Source organism: Pelophylax lessonae, assembly GCF_965119305.1.
Source record: "Pelophylax lessonae genome assembly, chromosome: 9".
In the NCBI taxonomy this organism is placed as follows: domain Eukaryota; kingdom Metazoa; phylum Chordata; class Amphibia; order Anura; family Ranidae; genus Pelophylax; species Pelophylax lessonae.
The window spans coordinates 261,812,623-261,837,008 of NC_138776.1; the positions used below are offsets into that span (position 1 = coordinate 261,812,623).

Below are 24,386 nucleotides of genomic sequence, written 5' to 3' on the forward strand. Positions count from 1 at the left end.
GGAGTACTCGGATTGGGCGGGTGTGGAAAGTGGGGTCCCCCAGGGTTCTGTCCTGGGACCAATCCTGTTTAATTTATTCATAAATGATCTAGAGGAGGGGATATCGAGTACAATCTCAGTATTTGCAGATGATACTAAATTAGGCATGCCAATATCTTCTATGCAGGATGTGGAAATCTTACAAGCGGAACCTGAACAAAATAACGGGGTGGGCAACTACATGGCAGATGAGATTTAATGTAGAAAAATGTAAAGTAATGCACTTGGGGGCCAGAAACCAGAAAGCAAGCTACTCACTAGGGGGGGAACCTCTGGGTGAGTCTAGGATGGAAAGGGACCTGGGGGTACTGGTAGACAACAGGCTTGGAAGTGGCGTGCAATGCCAAGCCGCTGCAAGCAAAGCCAACAGAATACTGGGTTGTATAAAAAAGGGGATTCACTCCAGAAATAAGGAGATTATTCTTCCACTCTACAAGACTCTGGTCCGGCCACATCTGGAGTATGCTGTCCAGTTCTGGGCACCGGTCCTCAGGAAGGATGTTCTGGAACTGGAGAAAGTCCAGAGAAGGGCAACAAAAATAATTAGGGGAATGGAGGGCATCGGCTATGAGGAAAGACTACAAGCACTGAACCTATTCTCTCTGGAGAAGAGACGCTTGAGGGGGGATATGATATCAATGTACAAATACTGTACTGGCGATCCTAGCATAAGGAACAAACTATTTAGAGTAAGGGAATACAATAAGACACGTGGCCACTCACTAAAACTAGAGGAAAGGCGGTTTAACCTTAAAGTGCGTAAGGGGTTCTTCACTGTAAGAGCGGTAAGGATGTGGAATTCTCTTCCGCAAACAGTCGTATCAGCGGGGAGCATGGATAGTTTCAAAAAACTATTGGATGGACACCTTAAAGACCACAACATACAGGGGTATACAATGTACGGTTAAAAAGCGAACACACACACATAGGTTGAACTGGATGGACTTGTGTCTTTTTTCAGCCTCACTAACTATGTAACTATGTACACTAAGCTGGCGCCGCTCTTTCCTGCTTTCTATTCCTCAGAGCCTCTCCTCGCTCCAGTTGGCAGCCGCCGAACGTGGCCCCCCCCCCTCCCATCACCTTTTGGATCCCCCTCTTCGCTGCTCCATACCCCCTTATCCTTCTCATCCCCCTCCCTTGTACCACCCAGCTATATTAGAGAGCCCCATGACGTCACCCACATCCATAGTTTGAAGACCCCTGGTCTAGACCAATAAGAGCTTCTACAGCAAAGCAAAGGTCAATGATCTGCAGGCGCCAACAGCAACTTGCCCAAATGATGGAAGCGTAATCCAGAATGGATTGGATGTTCCTGTATTTGCCTTACCTAAGTTTTTACATTGCTCCTCTGGTGCCAGTTTATCGGTACAGCTGTCCTTTTATTGTCATGTTTGCCCATTTGTTGCTCCATGTATTGTCATGATTTCCCATTTGTTGCTCCATGTATTGTCATGATTTCCCATTTGTTGCTCCATGTATTGTCATGATTTCCCATTTGTTGCTCCATGTATTGTCATGGTTGCCCATTTGTTGCTCCATGTATTGTCATGATTTCCCATTTGTTGCTCCATGTATTGTCATGGTTGCCCATTTGTTGCTCCATGTATTGTCATGATTTCCCATTTGTTGCTCCATGTATTGTCATGATTTCCCATTTGTTGCTCCATGTATTGTCATGATGGCCCATTTGTTGCTCCTGGTATTGTAATAGTTGCCCATTTGTTGCTCCATGTATTGCAATGGTTGCCCATTTATTACCTCTTGTATTGTCATGGTTGCTCATTTGTTGCTCCGTGTATTGTCATGATTTCCCATTTGTTGCTCCATGTATTGTCATGATTTCCCATTTGTTGCTCCATGTATTGTCATGGTTGCGCATTTGTTGCTCCATGTATTGTCATGATTTCCCATTTGTTGCTCCATGTATTGTCATGGTTGCGCATTTGTTGCTCCATGTATTGTCATGGTTGCCCATTTGTTGCTCCATGTATTGTCATGATTTCCCATTTGTTGCTCCATGTATTGTCATGGTTGCGCATTTGTTGCTCCATATATTGACACGATTTATAGGATGTTATCCACCTTCTATAGTAATTTTCTGTGTTTTTCCCACATATTGAGCAATCCATGGTACCCTCTGTGCCAGTATTGGAGTAGCTCAGTGTTAGTGAGTCATATGAGGAGAGTAATATTATATTTGAATCCTTGCAGCATGCAGAGTGCACACCACTTAAGTCTATCCTCCCCCAGATCATCTGAGGCTTATGGGGGTTACAAAAGTTCCCTGGTGTACTTAGATCTCCAGAGTTCCCGAGTTTATGTATTTACAATGCTTATTATGTGGGGCTCCCACTCTCCCTGCTCTGCAGGCCCATATGAGTTCTCTGGTGTTTGACAAGGACTGATCTCTGAGTGAAACATTTCCCGCACTCCGAACATGAGTAAGGACGCTTACCTGTATGACTTCTCTGGTGTCTAAGGAGGTTTCCTTTCTGAGCGAAACATTTCCCGCACTCTGTACATAAAAATGGCTGTTCACCCGTGTGACACCTCTGGTGTTTATTTAAGCTTCCTTTTTCAGCAAAAGATTTCCCGCACTCTGAACATGAATAAGGACGTTCACCTGTGTGACTTCTCTGGTGTTTAAGAAGGCTTCCTTTCTCAGTGAAGTATTTCCCGCATTCTGGACACGAAAACGGACACTCGCCGGTGTGAAGTTTCTGATGTTTGAGGAGGTCTTTTTTCTTAATAAAACATTTCTCACACTCTGAACATGAAAATGGACGCTCACCCTTGTGAAGTTTCTGGTGTGTAAGAAGGTTTCCTTTCTCGGTGAAACCTTTCCCACACTCTGAACATGAATAGGGACGTACGCCTGTGTGACATACCTGATGTTTAAGAAGGCCTCCTTTCTGAACAAAACTTTTCCCGCACTCTGAGCAGGAGTAAGGACGCTCACCCGTGTGAATTTTCTGGTGTGTTACAAGGGTTCCTTTGCCAACAAAGCATTTGCCACACACTGGACATGAATAGGGACGATCACCAGTGTGAATTTTCTGGTGTGTAGCAAGCCTTCTTTTCTCAGTGAAACATTTCCCACACTCTGAACACGGATAGGAAGGCTCAGCCGTGTGAATTTTCTGGTGCCTAAGGAGGTCTCCCCTCTGAATAAAACATTTCCCGCACTCTGAACATGGATACGGACGCTCCCCTGTGTGAATTCTTTGGTGCACAATAAGTAATTTTTTCTTTGTGAAACATTTCCCGCACTCTGAACATACATAGGGGCGCTCACCTGTATGACTTCTCTGGTGTACACGAAGGGTGTCTTTCTGAGTGAAACTTTTCCCGCACTCCTGGCACGAATAAGGACGCTCACCTGTGTGAGTTCTCTGGTGCTTAAGAAGGTCTTTTCGTCTAATAAAACATTTCCCGCACTCTGGACAAGCAAAAGGGCGCTCAGTTGTGTGAATTCTCTGGTGCTTAAGAAAGTCTTCCCTGAGACTGAAACCTTTCCCACACTCTAGACATGAATATGGACGATCGCCCATGTGACTTCTCTGATGTCTAAGAAGTGCCCTGTTTTTGGTGAAAGTTTTCTCACACATCGAACATGAAAATAACTTTTCTGTGTGAACTCCTTGGCTTAAGGTAGATTCCTTGGAAATGGAAGGATCCGTTGATCTCTCCATTTCTTGAGATATCGGAGATGTATCTGGAGCTATAGTATGTGATATATCAGATGGCTCCTCAAGATTAGAATGCTCCCTTGGTCTCGGTGTATCTTGAGCAATGATATTTTTTCCTGGATGGCCTTGTGCAAGGCCACCGTAGTTTGCATTCGAATCTGGAGATAAAAAAAGATGTCCCTCTGAGGTATTCCAGACATAGCATCCACCGGCTGGAAAATAAAAAATAAAAAAAATGTTAGACATGTTCATCATACTCTACTCTCAGAAATCATATGTGCTGATCTAGCACTAAGCAGTTTTACTGAGCTCTGTCATGGAACGGGGTGTAATCATAACGTAAAAAATTAAATGCAAGCCAGATAAAAGGATAGAATACAACCAAACCATAGAAGGATAACAGGGTTTGTGTTTTGGTGAAGAATAGGAGATGGACCTTCCTACACCTCATTTCTTGGAAACAAAACAATAGAGATGGACCTTCCTCCACCTCATTTCTTGGAAACTGGACAATAGAGATGGACCTATCTCCACTTCAATTCTTGGAAACAAAACAATAGGGATGGACCTTCCTACACCTAATTTCTTGGAAACTGGACAATAGAGATGGACCTATCTCCACTTCATTTCTTGGAAACTGGACAGTAGAGATGGACCTATCTCCACTTCATTTCTTGGAAACAAAACAATAGAGATGGACCTTCCTCCACCTCATTTCTTGGAAACTGGACAATAGAGATGGACCTTCCTACACCTCATTTTTTGGAAACTGGACAATAGAGATGGACCTTCCTACACCTCATTTCTTGGAAACTGGACAATAGAGATGGACCTTCCTACACCTCATTTCTTGGAAACTGGACAATAGAGATGGACCTATCTCCACGTCATTTCTTGGAAACAAAACAATAGGGATGGACCTTGCTACACCTTATTTCTTGGAAACTGGACAATAGAGATGGACCTTCCTCCACCTCATTTCTTGGAAACTGGACAATAGAGATGGACCTATCTCCACTTCATTTCTTGGAAACAAAACAATAGAGATGGACCTTCCTTCACCTCATTTCTTGGAAACTGGACAATAGAGATGGATCTTCCTACACCTCATTTTTTGGAAACTGGACAATAGAGATGGACCTTCCTACACCTCATTTCTTGGAAACTGGACAATAGAGATGGACCTATCTCCACTTCATTTCTTGGAAACTGGACAGTAGAGATGGACCTATCTCCACTTCATTTCTTGGAAACAAAACAATAGAGATGGACCTTCCTCCACCTCATTTCTTGGAAACTGGACAATAGAGATGGACCTTCCTACACCTCATTTTTTGGAAACTGGACAATAGAGATGGACCTTCCTACACCTCATTTCTTGGAAACTGGACAATAGAGATGGACCTTCCTACACCTCATTTCTTGGAAACTGGACAATAGAGATGGACCTATCTCCACTTCATTTCTTGGAAACTGGACAATAGAGATGGACCTATCTCCACGTCATTTCTTGGAAACAAAACAATAGGGATGGACCTTGCTACACCTTATTTCTTGGAAACTGGACAATAGAGATGGACCTTCCTCCACCTCATTTCTTGGAAACTGGACAATAGAGATGGACCTATCTCCACTTCATTTCTTGGAAACAAAACAATAGAGATGGACCTTCCTTCACCTCATTTCTTGGAAACTGGACAATAGAGATGGACCTTCCTCCACCTCATTTCTTGGAAACAAAACAATAGGGATGGACCTTCCTCCACCTCATTTCTTGGAAACAAAACAATAGAGATGGACCTTCCTCCACCTCATTTCTTGGAAACTGGACAATAGAGATGGACCTATCTCCACTTCAATTCTTGGAAACAAAACAATAGGGATGGACCTTCCTACATCTCATTTTTTGGAAACTGGACAATAGAGATGGACCTATCTCCACTTCATTTCTTGGAAACAAAACAATAGGGATGGACCTTCCTACACCTCATTTCTTGGAAACTGGACAATAGAGATGGACCTATCTCCACTTCATTTCTTGGAAACAAAACAATAGAGATGGACCTTCCTCCACCTCATTTCTTGGAAACTGGACAATAGAGATGGACCTTCCTCCACCTCATTTCTTGGAAACAAAACAATAGGAATGGACCTTCCTCCACCTAATTTCTTGGAAACTGGACAATAGAGATGGACCTTCCTACACCTAATTTTTTGGAAACTGGACAATAGAGATGGACCTTCCTACACCTCATTTCTTGGAAACTGGACAATAGAGATGGACCTATCTCCACTTCATTTCTTGGAAACTGGACAATAGAGATGGACCTATCTCCACTTCATTTCTTGGAAACAAAACAATAGGGATGGACCTTGCTACACCTTATTTCTTGGAAACTGGACAATAGAGATGGACCTTCCTCCACCTCATTTCTTGGAAACTGGACAATAGGGATGGACCTTCCTCCACCTCATTTCTTGAAAACTGGACAATAGAGATGGACCTTCCTCCACCTCATTTCTTGGAAACAGGACAGTAGAGATGGACCTTCCTCCACCTTATTTCTTGGAAACTAGTAATGGTCAGCTTACTAGGTATGGGAGGGTATCTCAAGCGTAGAACCTGATCACCAAAGGGCCACACAATATTTAGTGCTCTTCATAACTTACATTCAGAAATCATATGTGCTGATCTAGGAATAAAGAATTGTACAGAGCTCGTGGAACTGGGTGTAATCATAAAATAAAAAAATTAAATGTAAACCAGATAAAGGATAGAATGTAACCAAACCATACAGGGTAACAGTGTTTGTGTTTTGGGGAAGAATAGAGATGGATCTTCCTCCACCTCATTTCTTGGAAATGGGACATTAGAGATGGGCTATCCTCCACCGTATTTCTTGGAAACAGGACATTAGAGATGGACCTTCCTCTACCTCATTTCTTGAAACAGGACATTAGAGATAGACCTTCCTACACCTCATTTATGGGAAATGGGACAAAAGAGATGGACCTTCCTCCATCTTGTTTCTTGGAAACAGTATATTAGAGATGGATCTTCCTCCACCTCATTTATGGGAAATGGGACATTAGAGATGGACTTTCCTGCATCCCATGTCTTGGAAACAGGACATTAGAGATGGACCTTCCTCCACTTCATTTCTTGAAACAGGACATTAGAGATAGACCTTCCTACACCTCATTTATGGGAAATGGGACAAAAGAAATGGACCTTCCTCCATCTTGTTCTTGGAAACAGTATATTAGAGATGGATCTTCCTCCACCTCATTTATGGGAAATGGGACATTAGAGATGGACCTTCCTACACCTCATTTATGGGAAATGGGACATTAGAGATGGACTTTCCTGCATCGCATGTCTTGGAAACAGGACATTAGCGATGGACCTTCCTCTACCTCATTTCTTGAAACAGGACATTAGAGATGGACCTTCCTCTACCTCATTTCTTGAAACAGGACATTAGAGATAGACCTTCCTACACCTCATTTATGGGAAATGGGACAAAAGAGATGGACCTTCCTCTATCTTGTTTCTTAAAAACAGGATATTAGAGATGGATCTTCCTCCACCTCATTTCTTGGAAATGGGACATTAGAGATGGACTTTCCTCCATCGTATTTCTTGAAAACAGGACATTAGAGATGGACCTTCATCTACCTCATTTCTTGAAACAGGACATTAGAGATAGACCTTCCTACACCTCATTTATGGGAAATGGGACATTAGAGATGGACTTTCCTGCACCCCATGTCTTGGAAACAAGAGATTAGAGATGGACCTTCCTCCACCTAATTTCTTGGAAACAGGACATTAGAGATGGTCCTTCCTCCACCTCATTTCTTGGAAACAGAACATTAGTAATGGTCAGCTTACTAGGTAATTGGGGAAACTCCCCTTTCATCAGGACCAAAAAACAGATAATGTAGATGCCTCAATTGGAAAAAACAATTTCAGGCACCTGCATCATCTGTTTTTTTTTTTTTTAGCCCTGATGAAGAGGGAGTGCTGAGCCCCCAAAACACGTCGGCTGTTGCAAAATACAATCTTTCAAAAAGGACTATACAAGCTGGTGTGGCACTCCTACAGTATATTTTCAAAACTTTAAAGCAGGGTTTTTCAACCAGGGTTCCGTGGAACTCTGGGGTTCCTCCAGAGGTTACCAGGGGTTGCACAAATTCTTCCCAGTGGCCACAAGTGTAAAGAACATTCTTCCCACTGACCATCACACTAATGTGTCATGAGTTGTAGATATAGTAATTTGTACCTGGGAGTTCCATGAGACTGGAAAGCTATTTCAAAAGGTTCCTCTGTTTTGAAAAGGTTGAGAGGCTGCTTTAGAGGCACAGATGTGGAATATTTCATTGTGAATAAATTCAAAATTATTATGTCACAGACAAGAGCCAGAAGTATCTGGGGACACACTGCACACCATGTAAGCATTTTTATTAGGCCACACTGGAAGATGGAGATACCAAGGTAGGAGATATCATGAAATAAAAATAGGGTGTGCTCTTTCAGAGCCGCAAACCAGAAAAACTCAATTGATCTGCTGGACAGTATTCCCCCCTTTTTTTTTCCTGTTTGCTTTGGGAGAGGGAGAGAGCAGGCAGATTTCATGTATTTACAAAAAAAAAAAAAAAAGTATTTTCACAAGACTGAAAACTGAAAAACCATCACACATCCTTCATGCTTTTATTGGATTGGTTCCAATTTTTGCTTTTAAATGAAGAGACAAAACATTGTACAGGTTTCCACCACACCCTTGGAGCATTTGGATAGGCTACAATTTATGAGGGAGAGAGTAAGCAGATTGCATCTTGCAATAACAAAAAGAGGCCCGAAAGGGACAATCGAGTTAAGTGCAGTAAGTTAATTTTGTTTACTATTTTTATATAGCTGCCCCTGCAGGAGCAAATTTGGTCCAATTTCACTTTTCTCTGATGGCTCAAAAGAGCAGTCTAATGGTTTCTTGTGCGTTTTTTTTTTTTTTTTTTTTATTGAGGAATGATGAACTCCGATAGGGATGAGGAGCACTGGATACCTTGGAATGGCAAAATTGTACAACTTGACTTGTGGCTGTATTGCACAATTGGCCGCATTGCTGTTGCAAAAGAAATGTCCTACAAGATTTCTAGGCTGTACTCCTTTCAGAGTACCATACTGTCGATTCTGCAGTACTGGGGTCTTGTGCTCAACTTAGCCATCATCAGTTGTCTCCTGCCATATATCCACCAGGCTCTTCCTAGTGAGGGAGACGTAGACTCGCACCACCTATGGACAACTTAGGCTCTCTCCAGCGAGCTTTCGCCTTACCCAACTGGATCCTTGAACTAGGACTTGTAAATAGGCTCTCTAGCGGGGGGACCTTTGTGTCTTCAGGCTGGCTTCCTCTCAGACTTCCTGCTGCAGGACTGGACCCAGGAACACTGCACTACCACCTGAGGCCTTCCATTACTTATGGGAGCACCATCCACCTTCTTGGTACACACCCCTAGGGATTGGCTGGCGTGCCATAAATAATCAGGCTGCCTGTTCTGTTCTCCTCCTAATATGCTTCTAGAAGCCTCTAGAAGACGACAGGGAGAAGTAGCAGAACAGCAGCCTGTGAAACACTGAGCAGCCCTAAACAAGCAACCCCTGTTCCATTCTTTACTGCAGAGCTAAACTAATGCCCCGTACACACGCGTCGATAGTTGGCCGTGAATTTTCGGGCAACGTCCGATCTAACGATTTTCGGCTTGTTAATATGATGCTTTCGACAACCGACTCCGACTTTTCGGCCGAATAAAATCTGGTGTGCAGGCTACAAAATTTTTGTTGGCCGTCAACACAACGGCCGATTTTCCGTCAGTCAGTACAGATTTCGGCAGACAAAAATCTGATGAGCAAGACTGGGCATGCTCAGAGAAGAAAAAACACACGGAAAGTCAACCATCACATGACATCACTTCTGAAGTAGAATTTTGTTGGCCGAGAAAATTCGTGTGCAGTCTAGGCACATTCCAACCAACAAAACACAACTTGGACAAAAGTTGGCCGATCAGTCGGCCGATAATCGTTGCGTGTGTACGAGGCATAAATTTACTTTGCAGCCTACTCAAACTAGGAGGGTGCTACACACATATTCCACCAAGTCAAAATATGTAATTTCATGACAATGCCATAACTATAGGGGTCATTGCATTGCATTTTTTTTATTTAAGTGCAACAGAATGTTTTTTTTTTTTCCCCCATGAAGAAAATAACATTTGATCTTGAATGCATTGGATCAGGTCTCAGCTGCACACATTAAGAACCTATACAGTGTGATAGGCCCTTGCACATGTGGCAATGTACAAAAATAGAAAAGCATTTTAAGCAAGTTTTTTTTCTTTTAATATATACAGGCTTCACTTGTAATTTTCATTATAAAAATAAACAATTTATCAATATTCCAAAAACATAAAAAGAACATTACAATACAGACATCAGAAACGGAAACGTGGTTCTATGGGTTGCTTGGGCTCAATCGTCTGGCCCGCCTTCGCGCCCTTTTTACAGGCCGACTTGCAGCAGGAGGCTGACTTCCATGACTACTGTCAGAAGAATGAGGAACAGGAACATCCTCCACTCTCTGCTGCCCCTGTAATAAAAAAGTGGCCTGGCTCAGTATGTCCACCGCCCGTCTGAGTGCAGCATGGCTGCCTGTCATTTGCTCCATGATGACACGTTGCTGCTGTATGTGTGTATCGAAGGCCCTTTCCATGGCTTTATAGTGGCGCCTTTGCGCTTGGAATTGGGCTTCTCGAAGACGCAGCATTCGTCTATTTGCAAGCAGCTTCCGTCGCTCTATTTCCATCAGCTGCCGCATTTGCCGATGGCGACGTCTCGACCGTTGACTAGTAGTTGGTGTAACTTTCTCAGGGCGGTTTGAAGGTCCTGCAGGACTTGCTGGCACAGTAGGGGACTGAGAAGGAGCAGGAGACAGGTGTGTGGGTGATGCTTCATATAGTCCAACAAATGGGTCGTCGTCTGAAATTCAAAATGGGTCATACAATATTTAGCAACAGGGTATTCTGAAATCTGAAGTCTAGGTATGATCTTCATTGCTTAGTTCTATTGGTCCAGTTTGGAGCAATGTAACCATGCATGCCTCATGTCTGTGGGACCTCCATGGAAGTGGAGAATCCCTGTAGTAGTCACTGCAATCTTTAGGTCCTGTGCCAACTGCCTTCCCTTCTGTTGGAGATACAACAGCTTTCAGCTAAGCAGATTAACTGCAGTTCATAAATAGGACACTAGGTGTCACTAATGCTCAGTGATATGCTATGCATTTCTATGATGTGTTGTAATATCCTGTACACTGTACTGAACTTGTTGGTCATCTCTTCCTGTTCTGTTGTTCTTATTACAATGAGGTGACATCTTTGATTTCTGTGTTATGTTCCAATAAAGAAGCCAGTTCCTGTTTACTCCACAATGTCTGATCTAAATGGACTCCGCTGCACCCAGTGATCACACTCTGCAACACCTTCTACATAAGTAACCATGGGGAATGGTGGTAGGGGTTGCTCTCACAGCACTGCTGCCATTCACAAAATGCCTTGGATTATTTCAGTGAATGCAAGGCGATCTCTGATTGAACAAATCGGAGATCGTGACGTCACCACACTGCCTGTAGGCAGGTGTTGGCCTGCAGTTTGCCTGCCAGCCTGAAGATGGCATTGTGCTGCTTGTTCAAGCTGCCAGTAAACCATTGGGAATTTGTCTCGAATATAGGCTCCAGGTGGCCATCTTGAGGTGGCTGACCACCTCTATTAAATGATGAAATCCTGTGAAATTTGGGAGACATCTTGACACAGAAGTGCTTAAACAGCAGATTCTGCCAACAATGTGGGAGGTCAGAGACAGAGCCCCGCTGGTTAGGGAAAAAGGAGATAGAGAGGTACCCAATGAAGAGGTAACAGTAGGTTGCCCCTTACGGAGTATCTCTTTTGCAAGGTTCTTGGGACAGTCACCCACCATCAGCTGGATCGAATGCAATTACCTTGGGAATCTCAGGGTGAGCCAATAATCTGGATACCTCCTCCAATGGAAGGGCTCCTCAGGCATTCTGTGGTCTGTAAGTTCATATTATACTGCTAGAGCGCCTTGTTGACAGACATTATCTTTCTTGAAGTGAGTAACCCGCAACATTACTAAGTTCTTTCAGTAATCTATCAGTATAAAGTAATGTTAAAGTACCAACATGTGCTGACCCCTCCCACTTTGAGTGTGCTGGTTAAGCCTCACCCACATGCCTTTCCATCTCATCCAATCATAAAATGCCTTGTATCCACTGGAAATAAAAAAAATAAATGGTATTTTGTGAATGGCAGCAGTGCCAAGTAGGCAACAGGACCTAGAAGATTACGGTGAGCAGTGTAGTAGTGGCGGCTGTCACCTAATACAGGGATTGCTCAGGTATGAGATGCATACTTACGTTCCTTCATGTCGTAACTAAGCTGGTGCCTGGCCCAAGCCGGAGCAAATGTCACTAAGCTGGTGCCTGACCCAAGCCGGAGCAATGTAACTAAGCTGGTGCCTGGCCCAAGCCGGAGCAAATGTCACTAAGCTGGTGCCTGACCCAAGCCGGAGCAATGCAACTAAGCTGGTGCCTGGCCCAAGCCGGAGCAATGTAACTAAGCTGGTGCCTGGCCCAAGCCGGACCAATGTAACTAAGCTGGTGCCTGGCCCAAGCCGGAGCAATGTAACTAAGCTGGTGCCTGGCCCAAGCCGGAGCAAATGTCACTAAGCTGGTGCCTGACCCAAGCCGGAGCAATGTAACTAAGCTGGTGCCTGACCCAAGCCGGAGCAATGTAACTAAGCTGGTGCCTGGCCCAAGCCGGAGCAATGTAACTAAGCTGGTGCCTGGCCAAAGCCGGAGCAATGTAACTAAGCTGGTGCCTGGCCAAAGCCGGAGCAATGTAACTAAGCTGGTGCCTGGCCCAAGCCGGACCAATGTAACTAAGCTGGTGCCTGGCCAAAGCCGGACCAATGTAACTAAGCTGGTGCCTGGCCCAAGCCGGACCAATGAAACAATGCTCATGCCTGGTCCAAGCTGGACCAATATAACTAAGCTCTTTCCTGGTCCAACCCAGACCAAAGTAACTAAGCTCGTGCCCGGTCCAAGCCGGATCAATGTAAGTAAGCTTGTGCTCGGACCAAGCTGGACCAATGTAACTAAGCTTGTGCCTGGTCCAATATAACCATGCTCATGCTTGGTCCAAGTTGGATTAATATAACTAAGCTCATGCCTGGCCCAAGCTGGACTAACGTAATTAAGCTTATGCCTGGTCCAAGCTGGACCAAAGTAACTATGCTCATACCTGGCCTTCGACTTTAAGCGTTTCATAATGTGTTTTTATGTGTAGATAAGTTCCTAGCTTGATATGACACAAGCTTAAAGCCTGTCAATGGCAGTGTCGGTTGTATAGGTGTACAAGGATTGGCGTAATCTTTGTACATTATCAACATACTTGATCCATCCCCTGTTTCATCTACGTGTTGGAGATCTGAGGGCTGGGGATATTCCGGCTCCTCGAAATCCTCCTGGTTGGCATTCACCTCCTCTGCGTCAGTTAACATAACGTCTAACAGAGAAAAAAAAAAATACAAATTGGTCAGCTTGCGATTCAATTTCTGGATAATTCTTCATCTGATTCCAACTGGCTACCTAGAGGACCTGGAAGTCTACATGTTGAAAATTTAAAACCAGCTTATTTTGAAGCAGTCATTGTGATAGTCTTAATGGTGGCCCATACAAACTTCCATATATGATTGATTTATTTTCTGATCAATCTCTTCTGAAAGGAATAATCCATCTATAGCCCATTTGATTGTTACTGCACATGTGGGGGGAATGGATTTCAATCAACAGTTGTAAGATATGATCACACGTTATCTCCGTTTTCACCATCCAATCTCATAATATGGTCAAATTCCATGAACAAACCATCTCAGAGCTGCCGACCGATGCAATGCAATCTATACATTTCTGTGTTTGGAGATTGAACCTGACCTAAATCGATTAGAAGTGAAGTTATGCCTATACAACAGTTAGCCGAATCGGTCGTCAATCGAATGGGTAAAATAACACATTCACTGCAGGCGAAGAAATTAGCGTACGAAACACCACATACACCGTATAGGGGTTCCTTCACACTAGAGTTTCTCTCTGATAAGCATTCCTCATTTGGACCGCTCTTCAGAGAGCATTTGACAGGCAGCGAGTAGGCTTCGTTTCGCCCATTTACCACCTGCTTTAAAGCCGTTGAACCCCACACTAGACTGCAACCACAGTTGCAGAGCAATCCCATTTTCTTGAATGGGTCCCATTTAGCAAGCTGTAGTGCCCGCCGAAATTGATGCAGGGTATAATTCCTGCTGCAAAACATTGCGTCCATGGCATGAGTACACCCCTGGCCCCTGCATCTAAAGAAGGGAAGAGATTGGGGGCGGAAAAAGTGTAATTCAATCGCTAATACACTTGCAGTGACCGATTGCTAAATGAGACACTACTCGTTTTAGCTTAACCTCTTGCATATGTGCGTTAGCAGGAAGGGTGGGCTTTAACGTCCACATGCGATACATACATATGCGTCCATGGTGGTGGATTTGGTGCAGATGTCATAGACTGCTCCTGATCCAAGTTTGTGATCAGTAGCTGGCAGGACGGGCTCACAATCATGTGACCACTTGGACAACCAACAACAGTGATCACATGATCGGAAAGCATGTGCTGCTTCCTGACGATAAGACCCAGTTAATTTACGGGAAGGGGGAGTCAACATTCTACACTATATGTATTGGGACGCCTGCCTTTACACCCACATAAACTTTAATGGCATCCCAGTCTTAGTCCGTAGGGTTCACTATGGAGTTGGCCCACCCTTTTCAGCTACAACACCTTCAACTCTTCTGGGAAGGCCGTCCACAAGGTTTAGGAGTGTGTCTATGGGAATGTTTGACCTTTCTTCCAGAAGCACGTTTGTGAGGTAAGGCACTGATGTTGGAGAGAAGTTCTGGCTCGCAATCTCCACTCTAATTCATCCCAAAGGTGTTCTATCGGGTTGAGGTCAGGACTCCGTGCAGGCCAGTCAAGTTCCTCCACCCCAAACTCGCTCATCCATGTCTTTATGGACCTTGCTTTGCGCACTAGTGCGCAGTCATGTTGGAACAGGCCTGCACAGAGTCCTGACCTCAACCCGATAGAACACCTTTGGGATGAACTTGAGCAGGGACTGTGGGCCAGGTCTTCTCGTCCATATCAGTGCCTGACCTCACCTGCGCTTCTGGAAGAATGGTCAAACATTCCCATAGTCACACTCCTAAACCTTCCCAGAAGAGTTGAAGCTGTTATAGCTGCAAAGGGAGGGCCAAGTCAATATTGAACCCTACGGACTAAGACTGGGATGCCATTAAAGTTCATGTGCGTGTAAAGGCAGGCGTCCCAATACTTTTGACAATATGGTGTAGCTGAAAATCCTGCATATCTAAAATATATGAAAAAGAACACCTACCAGTCTGGTCAGAAGCCGAGGACCTATTATCAGAATCACCCGCCCCGCCAGTCATGTCGTCTACCAAAAAAAAAAAAAAATGATGTTAAACATATTTATGAAACTCTTGTATGAAGCACAATGTTAAAGTATCTCACCCATAATATCCGTATCGTAATCTCCCCTGATCCCCGTCAGTATGTCATATTGCAAGACAATCTCCAAATCCTTTTCAAAATCTGTCAGGCTGGGGTCTTGGGAGGCTCCTCCCCCATTTCGGATAGAAGCCCTACGACGTTCCCTGTATTTGCGAATGATGCTCCTGTCAAAACGACATTGAAAGTTTTTTTATTTTAGAGTTAGAAACTTCACAACGTGCAGAATTAGAGTGCATGGAATGGGTTGGAATTTTAAAGATGAATCTGGTTGGGCAAAATATCACAGTTTTAATAACATTCTCTTCACTTTTTCCAAAACAGCACCCCTTATGTGCCCCAATGATGCTCCTACAGACATTGCCTTACCAAAATTACTGTGGGTGCAGATAAGGGATGAGCTGGGTTCGGTCTGAACAAGGCCCAAAACCAGTTCGGCAGAAGATATGGGAAGCTGTCGCGTGATCACATCCCTGCCGGCCCAATCCACTGTGGTTAGGGCATTTCCCCGTGCCACATGTAAACAAAGTGGTGGGGATGCTCATTAGATCAGTGACTTAATATAGCCATTTATGGTCAAATGACATTGAACCAAAATGGTCATGGGGTCCTCCAAACCCACTTCTGTTGCACCTGGGGGAAGTTGTCACATGGGCACATACCCAATGCCCTATTAGCTGCACATAAACAAAAGGGACATGGATGCTCATGACATCAGTGACATAACATAGCCACCTGGCCATAACTGTTCAAGGTCATTGACCGAATATGGTCATGTGGTCCGAACCCAGTTGGGCTCCACTAATGGGAAGCTATCACATGATTGCATCTTTGCTGGCCCAATCAGCTGTGGTCAGGGTATTCCTCACACTAAAGCTGCATGTAAAAAAAGTGGCGGGGATGCTTGTGACATCACTGACTCAAGATGGCCAAGGGGTCCGAACCCAGTTCAGCTCCACCCGTGGCAACTGTGACATGATTGCATCTCCTCAATGGCCCAGCCAGTTAGGCCAATGTCATTGAGTCAATATGGCCATGTGGTCTGAATCCAGTTCAACTGTACCCTTTGGAAGCTGTCACATGATCACATTCCCACTGGCCACATGGCCAATTAGATCAATTACATTGTGGTCATTATGGCCATTGTGGCCATATTAGGTCAATGACACTACCGTCATTATGATCATTGAGCCATATTAGGTCAAAGACACAATGGCCATTGTGGCCATATTAGGTCAATGACACAATGGCCATATTAGGTCAATGACACAATGGCCATTGTGGCCATATTAGGTCAATGACACAATGGCCATTGTGGCCATATTAGGTCAATGACACAATGGCCATTGTGGCCATATTAGGTCAATGACACAAATGGCCATTGTGGCCATATTAGGTCAAAGACACAATGGCCATTTTGGCCATATTAGGTCAAAGACACAATGGCCATTTTGGCCATATTAGGTCAAAGACATAACGGTCATTTTGGCCATGGGGCCATATTAGGTCAATGACATTATGGGCAGGCGATACGATGACAGCTTCCCACAGGCTCTCCTGAACTGGTTTAAGACCAGTTTTAGCAAAGGTGAGTACAGGAAACCATGCACATGCAACATAGCAAAACGTAACCAGAATAAGCAGACTCTAAACAATGCTCAACAATAATAATAATAATTTTCAAGATACGTAGGCAAGAAAAATAAATTTTTTGGCCTACCTTTTAATGTCATTGATCTTCCGTCTGCAGTGCGTCCAGTCCCTCCGTTGCGGTGCGACGGCATTAACAGCTTCGGAAATAACAAGCCAAATTTGCTTTTTCTCCGCTGGGTTCAAGCGCCGTGCCCTGGTACCGCACAGTTCTGCATAATAGGGCACAGTGTGAGTCACAAGGACTCGGTTCTCCTGTGGAGTCCAAGTTAAATTCTGCTTCCGGCTATCCCGGCTACTTTTGCCTCTTCGCCGCGTCATCATGGCTGAGGAAGTTGCAGACATACCTATACACAAAGCAAAACCTCCAGCACCTTGTGATATGAATGGGGCATGTTCATATAGCAGTGAATAGGACATTTACCCAACAAGGAGAGTAGGTGAAGCTTCTGATGAAAGTCAAAGTTGCCAAAATCATGAGTTCAGACGCTTGGATTGGACAGTTATTTTTAATTCATCATCAAGTATCCCCGTTATGAGGGAAAACAAACTTTAACGTCTGAACCCAGTTTTACGACTTTGGCTTTGTGTTAGTAAAAATTGTACTTATCATTGCAACTACTTTAGGGGTCGGTTTATAAAATATTCGACGGACGAATGTCACAAGCATTCCCGCAGTTGTCAAGAGTTTTGACCGTATTTTGCTTGGAGTGGAACTAAGTTCTCAATCAGTTTGAATTATATTTTTAATCCTTATGCATAAGAATTAGTAAATAGATAGGAAGGTATATCATATTTACCTTTTTTTTTTTTTACATTTCTTCAGTTGCTTCCTAGTTTCTGATCTAGTCCAAAATGATGTATGAAGAAAGGAGAAAGCCCCGAATGTAGCACGCCATCCAAACCCAACAGTCACTAGAGTGAGAGCAGCATCAGCCCGGCTTCATCCAGGCCACACTTCAGATGGGTTTCGCTTTCTCCTTTCTTCATACTGCATATACTGAGCCAGGACAAGCCTTTCCCATGTCTGCACCCTCATTGTGGGTCACCGGGTTTGGATGGATAGGGGCCTGGAAAAGCACCCCCAGTTTTTTGGTATATGCCAAGGAGCAAGAGTACTGAGGTGGGGTTTTACAGAGAGTGATTACTGTGATAGTCAATCACAAAATATCACAACGATCATGTGATCTGGAGTGGACCGTACTGTCTTGCAGTCAATAGTACAAGATCTGGAGCAGTCAGAGACAACAACTCGGTCAATGTCCTGGGAGCGCGCTACAAAAAGTGCAACACAAGTTCACATATATGCGGTGGCCGGCCTCCAACGTGGCGCCTCGGAGCAAAGGCCCACCTCCAACGTGGCGCCTCGGAGGAAAGGCCACCTGCAACGTGTCGCCACGGAGGAAAGGCCCACCTCCAACGTGGCGCCTCGGAGGAAAAGCCAACCTCCAACGTGGCGCCTCGGAGGAAAAGCCAACCTCCAACGTTGCGCCTCGGAGGAAAAGCCAACCTCCAACGTGGCGCCTCGGAGGAAAGGCCCACCTGCAACATGGAGCCACGTTGGAAGGCCCACCTCCAACGTGGCGCCTCGGAGGAAAGACCCACCTCCAACGTGGCGCCTCAGGGGAAAGGCCCACCTTTAATGTGTCGCCACGTTGGAAGGCTCACCTCCAATGTGTCGCCTTGGAGGAAGGCCCACCTCCAATGTGGTGCCTTGGAGGAAGGCCCACCTCCAATGTGGTGCCTTGGAGGAAGGCCCACCTCCAATGTGGCTCCTCGGAGGAAGGCACACCTCCAATGTGGCGCCTCGGAGGAAGGCACACCTCCAATGTGGCGCCTCGGAGGAAGGCACACCTCCAATGTGGCGCCTCGGAGGAAGGCACACCTCCAATGTGGCGCCTCGGAGGAAGGCACACCTCCAATGTGGCGCCTCGGAGGAAGGCACACCTCCAATGTGGCGCCTCGGAGGAAGGCACACAACAGTCGATTTTGTCCTGATGCTTGCATTTTAAATTACATTGATGGACCACCAGTGATTGTCAAAAGTCACATTTGCACAAGTCAAGTTGTTATTCCCCAGGAAAATGGGGAATGGAAGGATTGCTTTTATTTGCCAAAGAGTGGAAATCTAACAAACATTCAATTTACTCAGGTGAACAGAAGTTAATAATATTCACACGTGAAACAGATTTAAAGCAATTGTACCATTTTGGTTATTCGCACAAATAGCGAGGTTAGCAAAGTACATTTAATGAGGTAGATCAGTCAACAGCTTATTCATGACATGTTGAGGTTAAGAATATTGACCTAAGTTACAAATGATCCCATCTACTAATGAACAGCCATGGCAATAATAAAAAGAGGCAAGAACATTCCCCCACTATATAAGGTGTTCTCATAAAATTATGTCAGTGTTTTTCGGGTGAACGTGTGGATGAATGTTCTTGAGAAAAGTTCATAAACATTGCATGTAGTGCTTACCAAAAAGGACCTCTTAGTTTGGGCATTAGTTGATCAGTTCAAAATGCTAGCAACAACTAACAAAGCCATCCACAACTCGGCCCCCAGCTACGTCCCTAACCTGGTCTAAAAATATCGACCAAACTGCTCTTTGGTCCTCCCATAACCTCAAGCTCTCTAGCTCCCTCATCAATTCCTCTAATGCTCACCTTCAAGACTTCTCCGAAGCCTCTCTGGAACTCCTTACCCCAATCCGACCGACTATTTCCTACTCTGTCCATCTTAAGGTTATCCCTGAAAAGTAATCTCTTTAGAGAAGCATATCATACCAACTGATAAATTGTCTTTTTACTTTCTCCTAGTTAGATATAGATTATCGAGCCTAATATAGATCCCAGCTCACCCAGGGAGCACACGAAGACCCCTAGCTATGAACTGGGTGGGCTTTAACAGTCTCATCCAGAAGTGGAGTGGCCAGTGAGTTTTCTCTCATAGATGCATATATGACTGGACATTTTTTCTGGTGGTTCCCATTACAGTGTTCCTCCTGGCCAACAGCCCCCCACCTCTGAAGGAGGAGGACTGTCTTGGGAGAGGTACCCATTCAGTAAGAAGTGGTAAGTGTTCCCCCCCCCCCCCCCCCAGCGGAGGTGTGCAGTGGGCCTCGGGTACCCCCTGTGTCTCCCTGTCTGTTGTCCTTTGTGTGAGCCTCAGGGCTGGTCAGTCCTGGTCAGGGCTGGTTGGGTAAATATGGGTATAGGCATATGGCATACAGATACAATAGGCGAAGACAACTCAAGCGTTTATTCCAATTTATTTTGAGTGATTCAATTTTTCCTAGTGAACACAACTGCTTGCATGACATGTCAAACATGCCCATGTGATGATCAGCTACTTCACAGAGTGTAGTTGTTTTAGCCTGCTCAATTCTGGTCTTGTTTTTCCTTTTTTTAATTTTTTCACACGTTAAAATGCACAATATTTTAGTTAAAACCCCTAAACAAGATATGTTTTCTAAAGGCCCGTACACACGAGTGGAAATTCAGCCGGGAATTTTCGTCCGACGACCGATCTGCCGATTTTCGGCTTGTTAGTATGGTGCTTCCGACAACCGACTCCGACTTTTTCGGGCGAAAAAATCCTGGTGTGCAGGCTATATAATTTTTGTCGACTGTCAAAACACGTCCGTTTTTCGTCTCATTAGTACAGATTTCGATGGGGAAAATTCTTATGAGCAAGACTAGGCATGCTCAGAGATGAAAGACCACAAAGAAAGCAATCCAACACATGACATCACTTCTGAAGTAGAATTCTGTCGTGCGGGAAAATTTGTGTGCAGTCTAGAGCACATTCCAACCAACAGACACCACTCTGGACAAAAGACGGACGACCGGTCGGCGGAAATTCGTTGCGTGTGTACGAGGCTTTAGACCCCAAAGAAAAGAAAATGGTGGTAGTTACAATTTTTTTTATGTGACACGACATTAGCGCACATGGTCGTCAAACACCAAAGTTAATTTTAGGGCAACCAACAGAACGCAATATTCTGTGTTTTTCTGGTTATATATATATATAACTGTATAAAAGATGAAGTTGCGTCGAGTAAATAGATACCAAACACATCAAGCCTTAGAACTCACATGAATCTTTTGTGAAGTTGAACTGTCCCCCATGGAAGTACCAAGCTAACAATGTCCTTTTTTAAACAACAGCTTGGAAAATTATACCTGAAAATTATACCAGAAGCAAAAAAGTACAAGATTCGCCTCCCATAGATTTCAAGAACGTTTACCGCTATGTTCAGAGTTTGAGGAATTCCCACTGGGTTCTGTAAATGTCCAGGTAACTGAACGTTGCTATAATTTGCTCATCACTACCTACTATGTAACACTGCTCACATTTCTCCAAAATACAGTATATTCGACACATGAGGGACCAATACAATAATTGTTTTCAAATACAAACCAAGAGCAAATCACCTAAATGAGAGATACCAAGATTTGATTTGGCGCCAACGAATGCATACAGTACATTCAAACAAACATTTGTTTTGCAAGTGATCTCGTATGAACGAAAATGCAAACTTTAGATTTAGCAACATCAAACCGTAAAGGACTATTCACATGCCGCCAACAACATTCAATTTGGCAACATTTGTACAACAGTAATGTTCACACAGCTACTGTAATGATCAGGCCAATGTCTAGGTAAGGAGCTGGAAAGAGTTTCTTCTGCCTTTAGCAGTCCCCATTCCCTTAACCACTTTCTGCTCGTGCTATAGCCAAAAAAACGGCTACAGTTCTAGAAGGGCGTCCTCCCACTTGCGCGCTTTGGGCACACAGCGGGTCACAGACCGGGGTGAAGGGCCAAACACAGCGGACCTTTATCATGTGATCAGCTGTGTCCAATCACACCTGTAGTAATGTAAACAGACTTGCCAGTTATCAGCTCACCTTTCCTCACACAGACACAGCGTGTAAGGAAAGGAGAGCTGATCAGTGAGGGGCACAGGGAGTACATTATTTACACTGATAGTGCCCTAATTATCAGTGCAGCCCCATCAGCACCCGACCGTGCAGCCCCATCAGCACCCGACCGTGCAGCCCCATCAGCGCCCGACCGTGCAGCCCCATCAGCGCCCGACCGTGCAGCCCCATCAGCGCCCGACCGTGCAGCCCCATCAGCGCCCGACCGTGCAGCCCCATCAGCGCCCGACCGTGCAGCCCCATCTGCGCCCGACCGTGCAGCCCCATCTGCGCCCAAACGTGCAGGCCCATCTGCGCCCAAACGTGCAGGCCCATCTGCGCTCAAACGTGCAGGCCCATCTGCGCCCAAACTTGCAGGCCCATCTGCGCCCAAACGTGCAGGCCCATCTGCGCCCAAACGTGCAGGCCCATCTGCGCCCAAACGTGCAGCCCCATCTGCGCCCAACTGTGCAGCCCCATCTGCGCCCAAACGGTGCAGCCCCATCTGCGCCCAACCGGGCAGCCCCATCTGCGCTCAACCGTGCAGCCCCAGCAATCTGGCAAGTTAACTTTAGGCTCTGAGTCTGGTGGGACAGGGAAAAGCTGCAGCTTGCTGAGGCAGGCATAGGGATAACTACTGGACCCGGCCAGTCAGTTTACACAGTTCCTCGACAGTCAGGTGGGCCTGTAAGGCATCCATGACTTCCCAGTTGGTAAAATTTGAATGGCTTGTGATAATGTGATGACCAGCCCAAAGCCTAGGTCAGGAACTATAGCTGGCCCAGGTTTTTTCTGCCTTTAGCAGCCCACATTCCCTTAAGGCAATCAGGCCTACAGTACATGGTTGCCCCCAGGTCTTAGAATGTAATGCTATGTAGCACAGGACTGAACAGATGAGAGAAGGTTGGTCTTCTGTAGTCTTGAGGCTGGACAGGCAGAAGACCATAGATGGTGGTGGAATGCTCGGACAGTCCAAGATCAGGACAGGCAGCGGGCAAACATAATCCAGTAGACAGTTCTGAGATCAGTGCAGGTATTGAACAAACGTAATCCAGTAGACAGTTCTGACGTCAGGGCAGGTAATGGATAAACATAATCTAATAGACAGTTCTGAGGTCAGGGCAGGGAATGGATAAACAATCTAATAGACAGTTCTGAGGTCAGGGCAGGTAATGGATAAACATAATCTAATAGACAGTTCTGAGGTCAGGGCAGGTAGCAAGCAAGCGTAATCCATTAAATAATCTGAGGTCAAGTAAGGCAGAAATCCATAAGACTAGTTAGGGTACAAGGCAAAAGGTCAGTAATGATGAAAGCAAGGGAACAGACACTGCCGCAAGGCCAGAGCCATGTGCTTGTGACGCTCAAATAGAGCGCCGCGGACAGTCAGTCTAGAGGGGCAGGAACAGGCAGAGTAGTGTTGCTTAGCAGTTGGGATGCAGTGAAGGGGGGGGGGGGGGAAGAGTAAGACTCCATTGTCCAGAGAGAAGTTTATGGTGGCCTCTGGGGAATAGGAAGAGTGGGACTATCAACAGGGTTCTGGAGTAGTAACATGAGCCTGACTCATGCTCCCAACAGCTCTAAAAAAAAAAAAAAAAATTTGCAAGTTTCAAGTGGCTATGATTAAGGCTATACGCTGAAACGCGTAAGCCCCTGTACTATTTTGTACCTCACCTGCCATAATAAACTCATCAACTGTGGAAGATTACGTTTCTGGCTTCCTTTTTCATTATGTTCTGCATGGGTGTTAGGAAGAAATCGTAAGGCAGAGCACTGACTGCTTCACCACCTTGGGGAATTAGACCAGGTGTCATCTCTCTATACATAGGTTGCTCCTGTTAAGGTGAGTCACAAGAGCCAGTAATTTAAGGAAATGGACAACCCAGCCCTCTTTCTTTAAAATTGATGGGCTCACAACAGTCATATTGCCAGTGTGTGTTGGAAGTATATTAGAGCTTAGAACACCGTGTAGAAAAATACATTTCCTCATGGAGGTGTCCAGTTTCCTATTCCTTATTTTGACAAAACCCTTGGTTATTAGTCTCACAAAGGCCAGAATTGAAAAACAACATTCCCCCCCCCCCCCCCCCCAAGACTTCAATGGGGTATAATGCAAATTTTGTGAACAAGTAAACATCAAACAAGATTCTGAAACGGTGTGCAAACTGAACCCAAGCACATTTGCTTATTCCTACTGAGGGTTGCCCATTCAGTAGCAAAGGACCACATGTAGCTCTTGGATGTCTGTTGGGCATTGAGGTTGTAGAATGTCTCCAACCAATCAGTTAGATTTACAATGGTATATTAAGGAATTGTTATAGTCCTTTCATATGGTGTACAGTATCTCCACCTCATTTGTTGGGAACACGACGTTATATTGAGGA

At 45.0% G+C, this 24,386-nt stretch overlaps 3 protein-coding genes across 3 annotated transcripts in view; 1 reads left to right on the forward strand and 2 right to left on the reverse strand.

The window, feature by feature from the left end:
- LOC309564420 (uncharacterized protein) overlaps positions 1-24,386 on the reverse strand; it is a gene marked incomplete at both ends in the record, with an annotated part of 648,900 nt that overhangs the window by 343,956 nt on the left and 280,558 nt on the right.
- LOC309562909 (gastrula zinc finger protein XlCGF66.1-like) overlaps positions 1-24,386 on the forward strand; it is a 471,303-nt gene that overhangs the window by 79,438 nt on the left and 367,479 nt on the right. The gene's annotated exons all lie outside the window — the stretch shown is intronic.
- Positions 10,236-24,386, reverse strand: part of LOC309562651 (uncharacterized protein) — a gene marked incomplete at its 5' end in the record, with an annotated part of 57,642 nt that continues 43,491 nt past the window's right edge. The window contains 5 exons of the mRNA XM_082266924.1: positions 10,236-10,764; positions 13,251-13,364; positions 15,294-15,353; positions 15,431-15,594; positions 17,148-17,424. Coding sequence (XP_082123050.1) covers positions 10,241-10,764; positions 13,251-13,364; positions 15,294-15,353; positions 15,431-15,594; positions 17,148-17,424 — 1,139 coding nt within the window. The 3' untranslated portion in view covers positions 10,236-10,240. The remainder of the gene's footprint in view (positions 10,765-13,250; positions 13,365-15,293; positions 15,354-15,430; positions 15,595-17,147; positions 17,425-24,386) is intronic.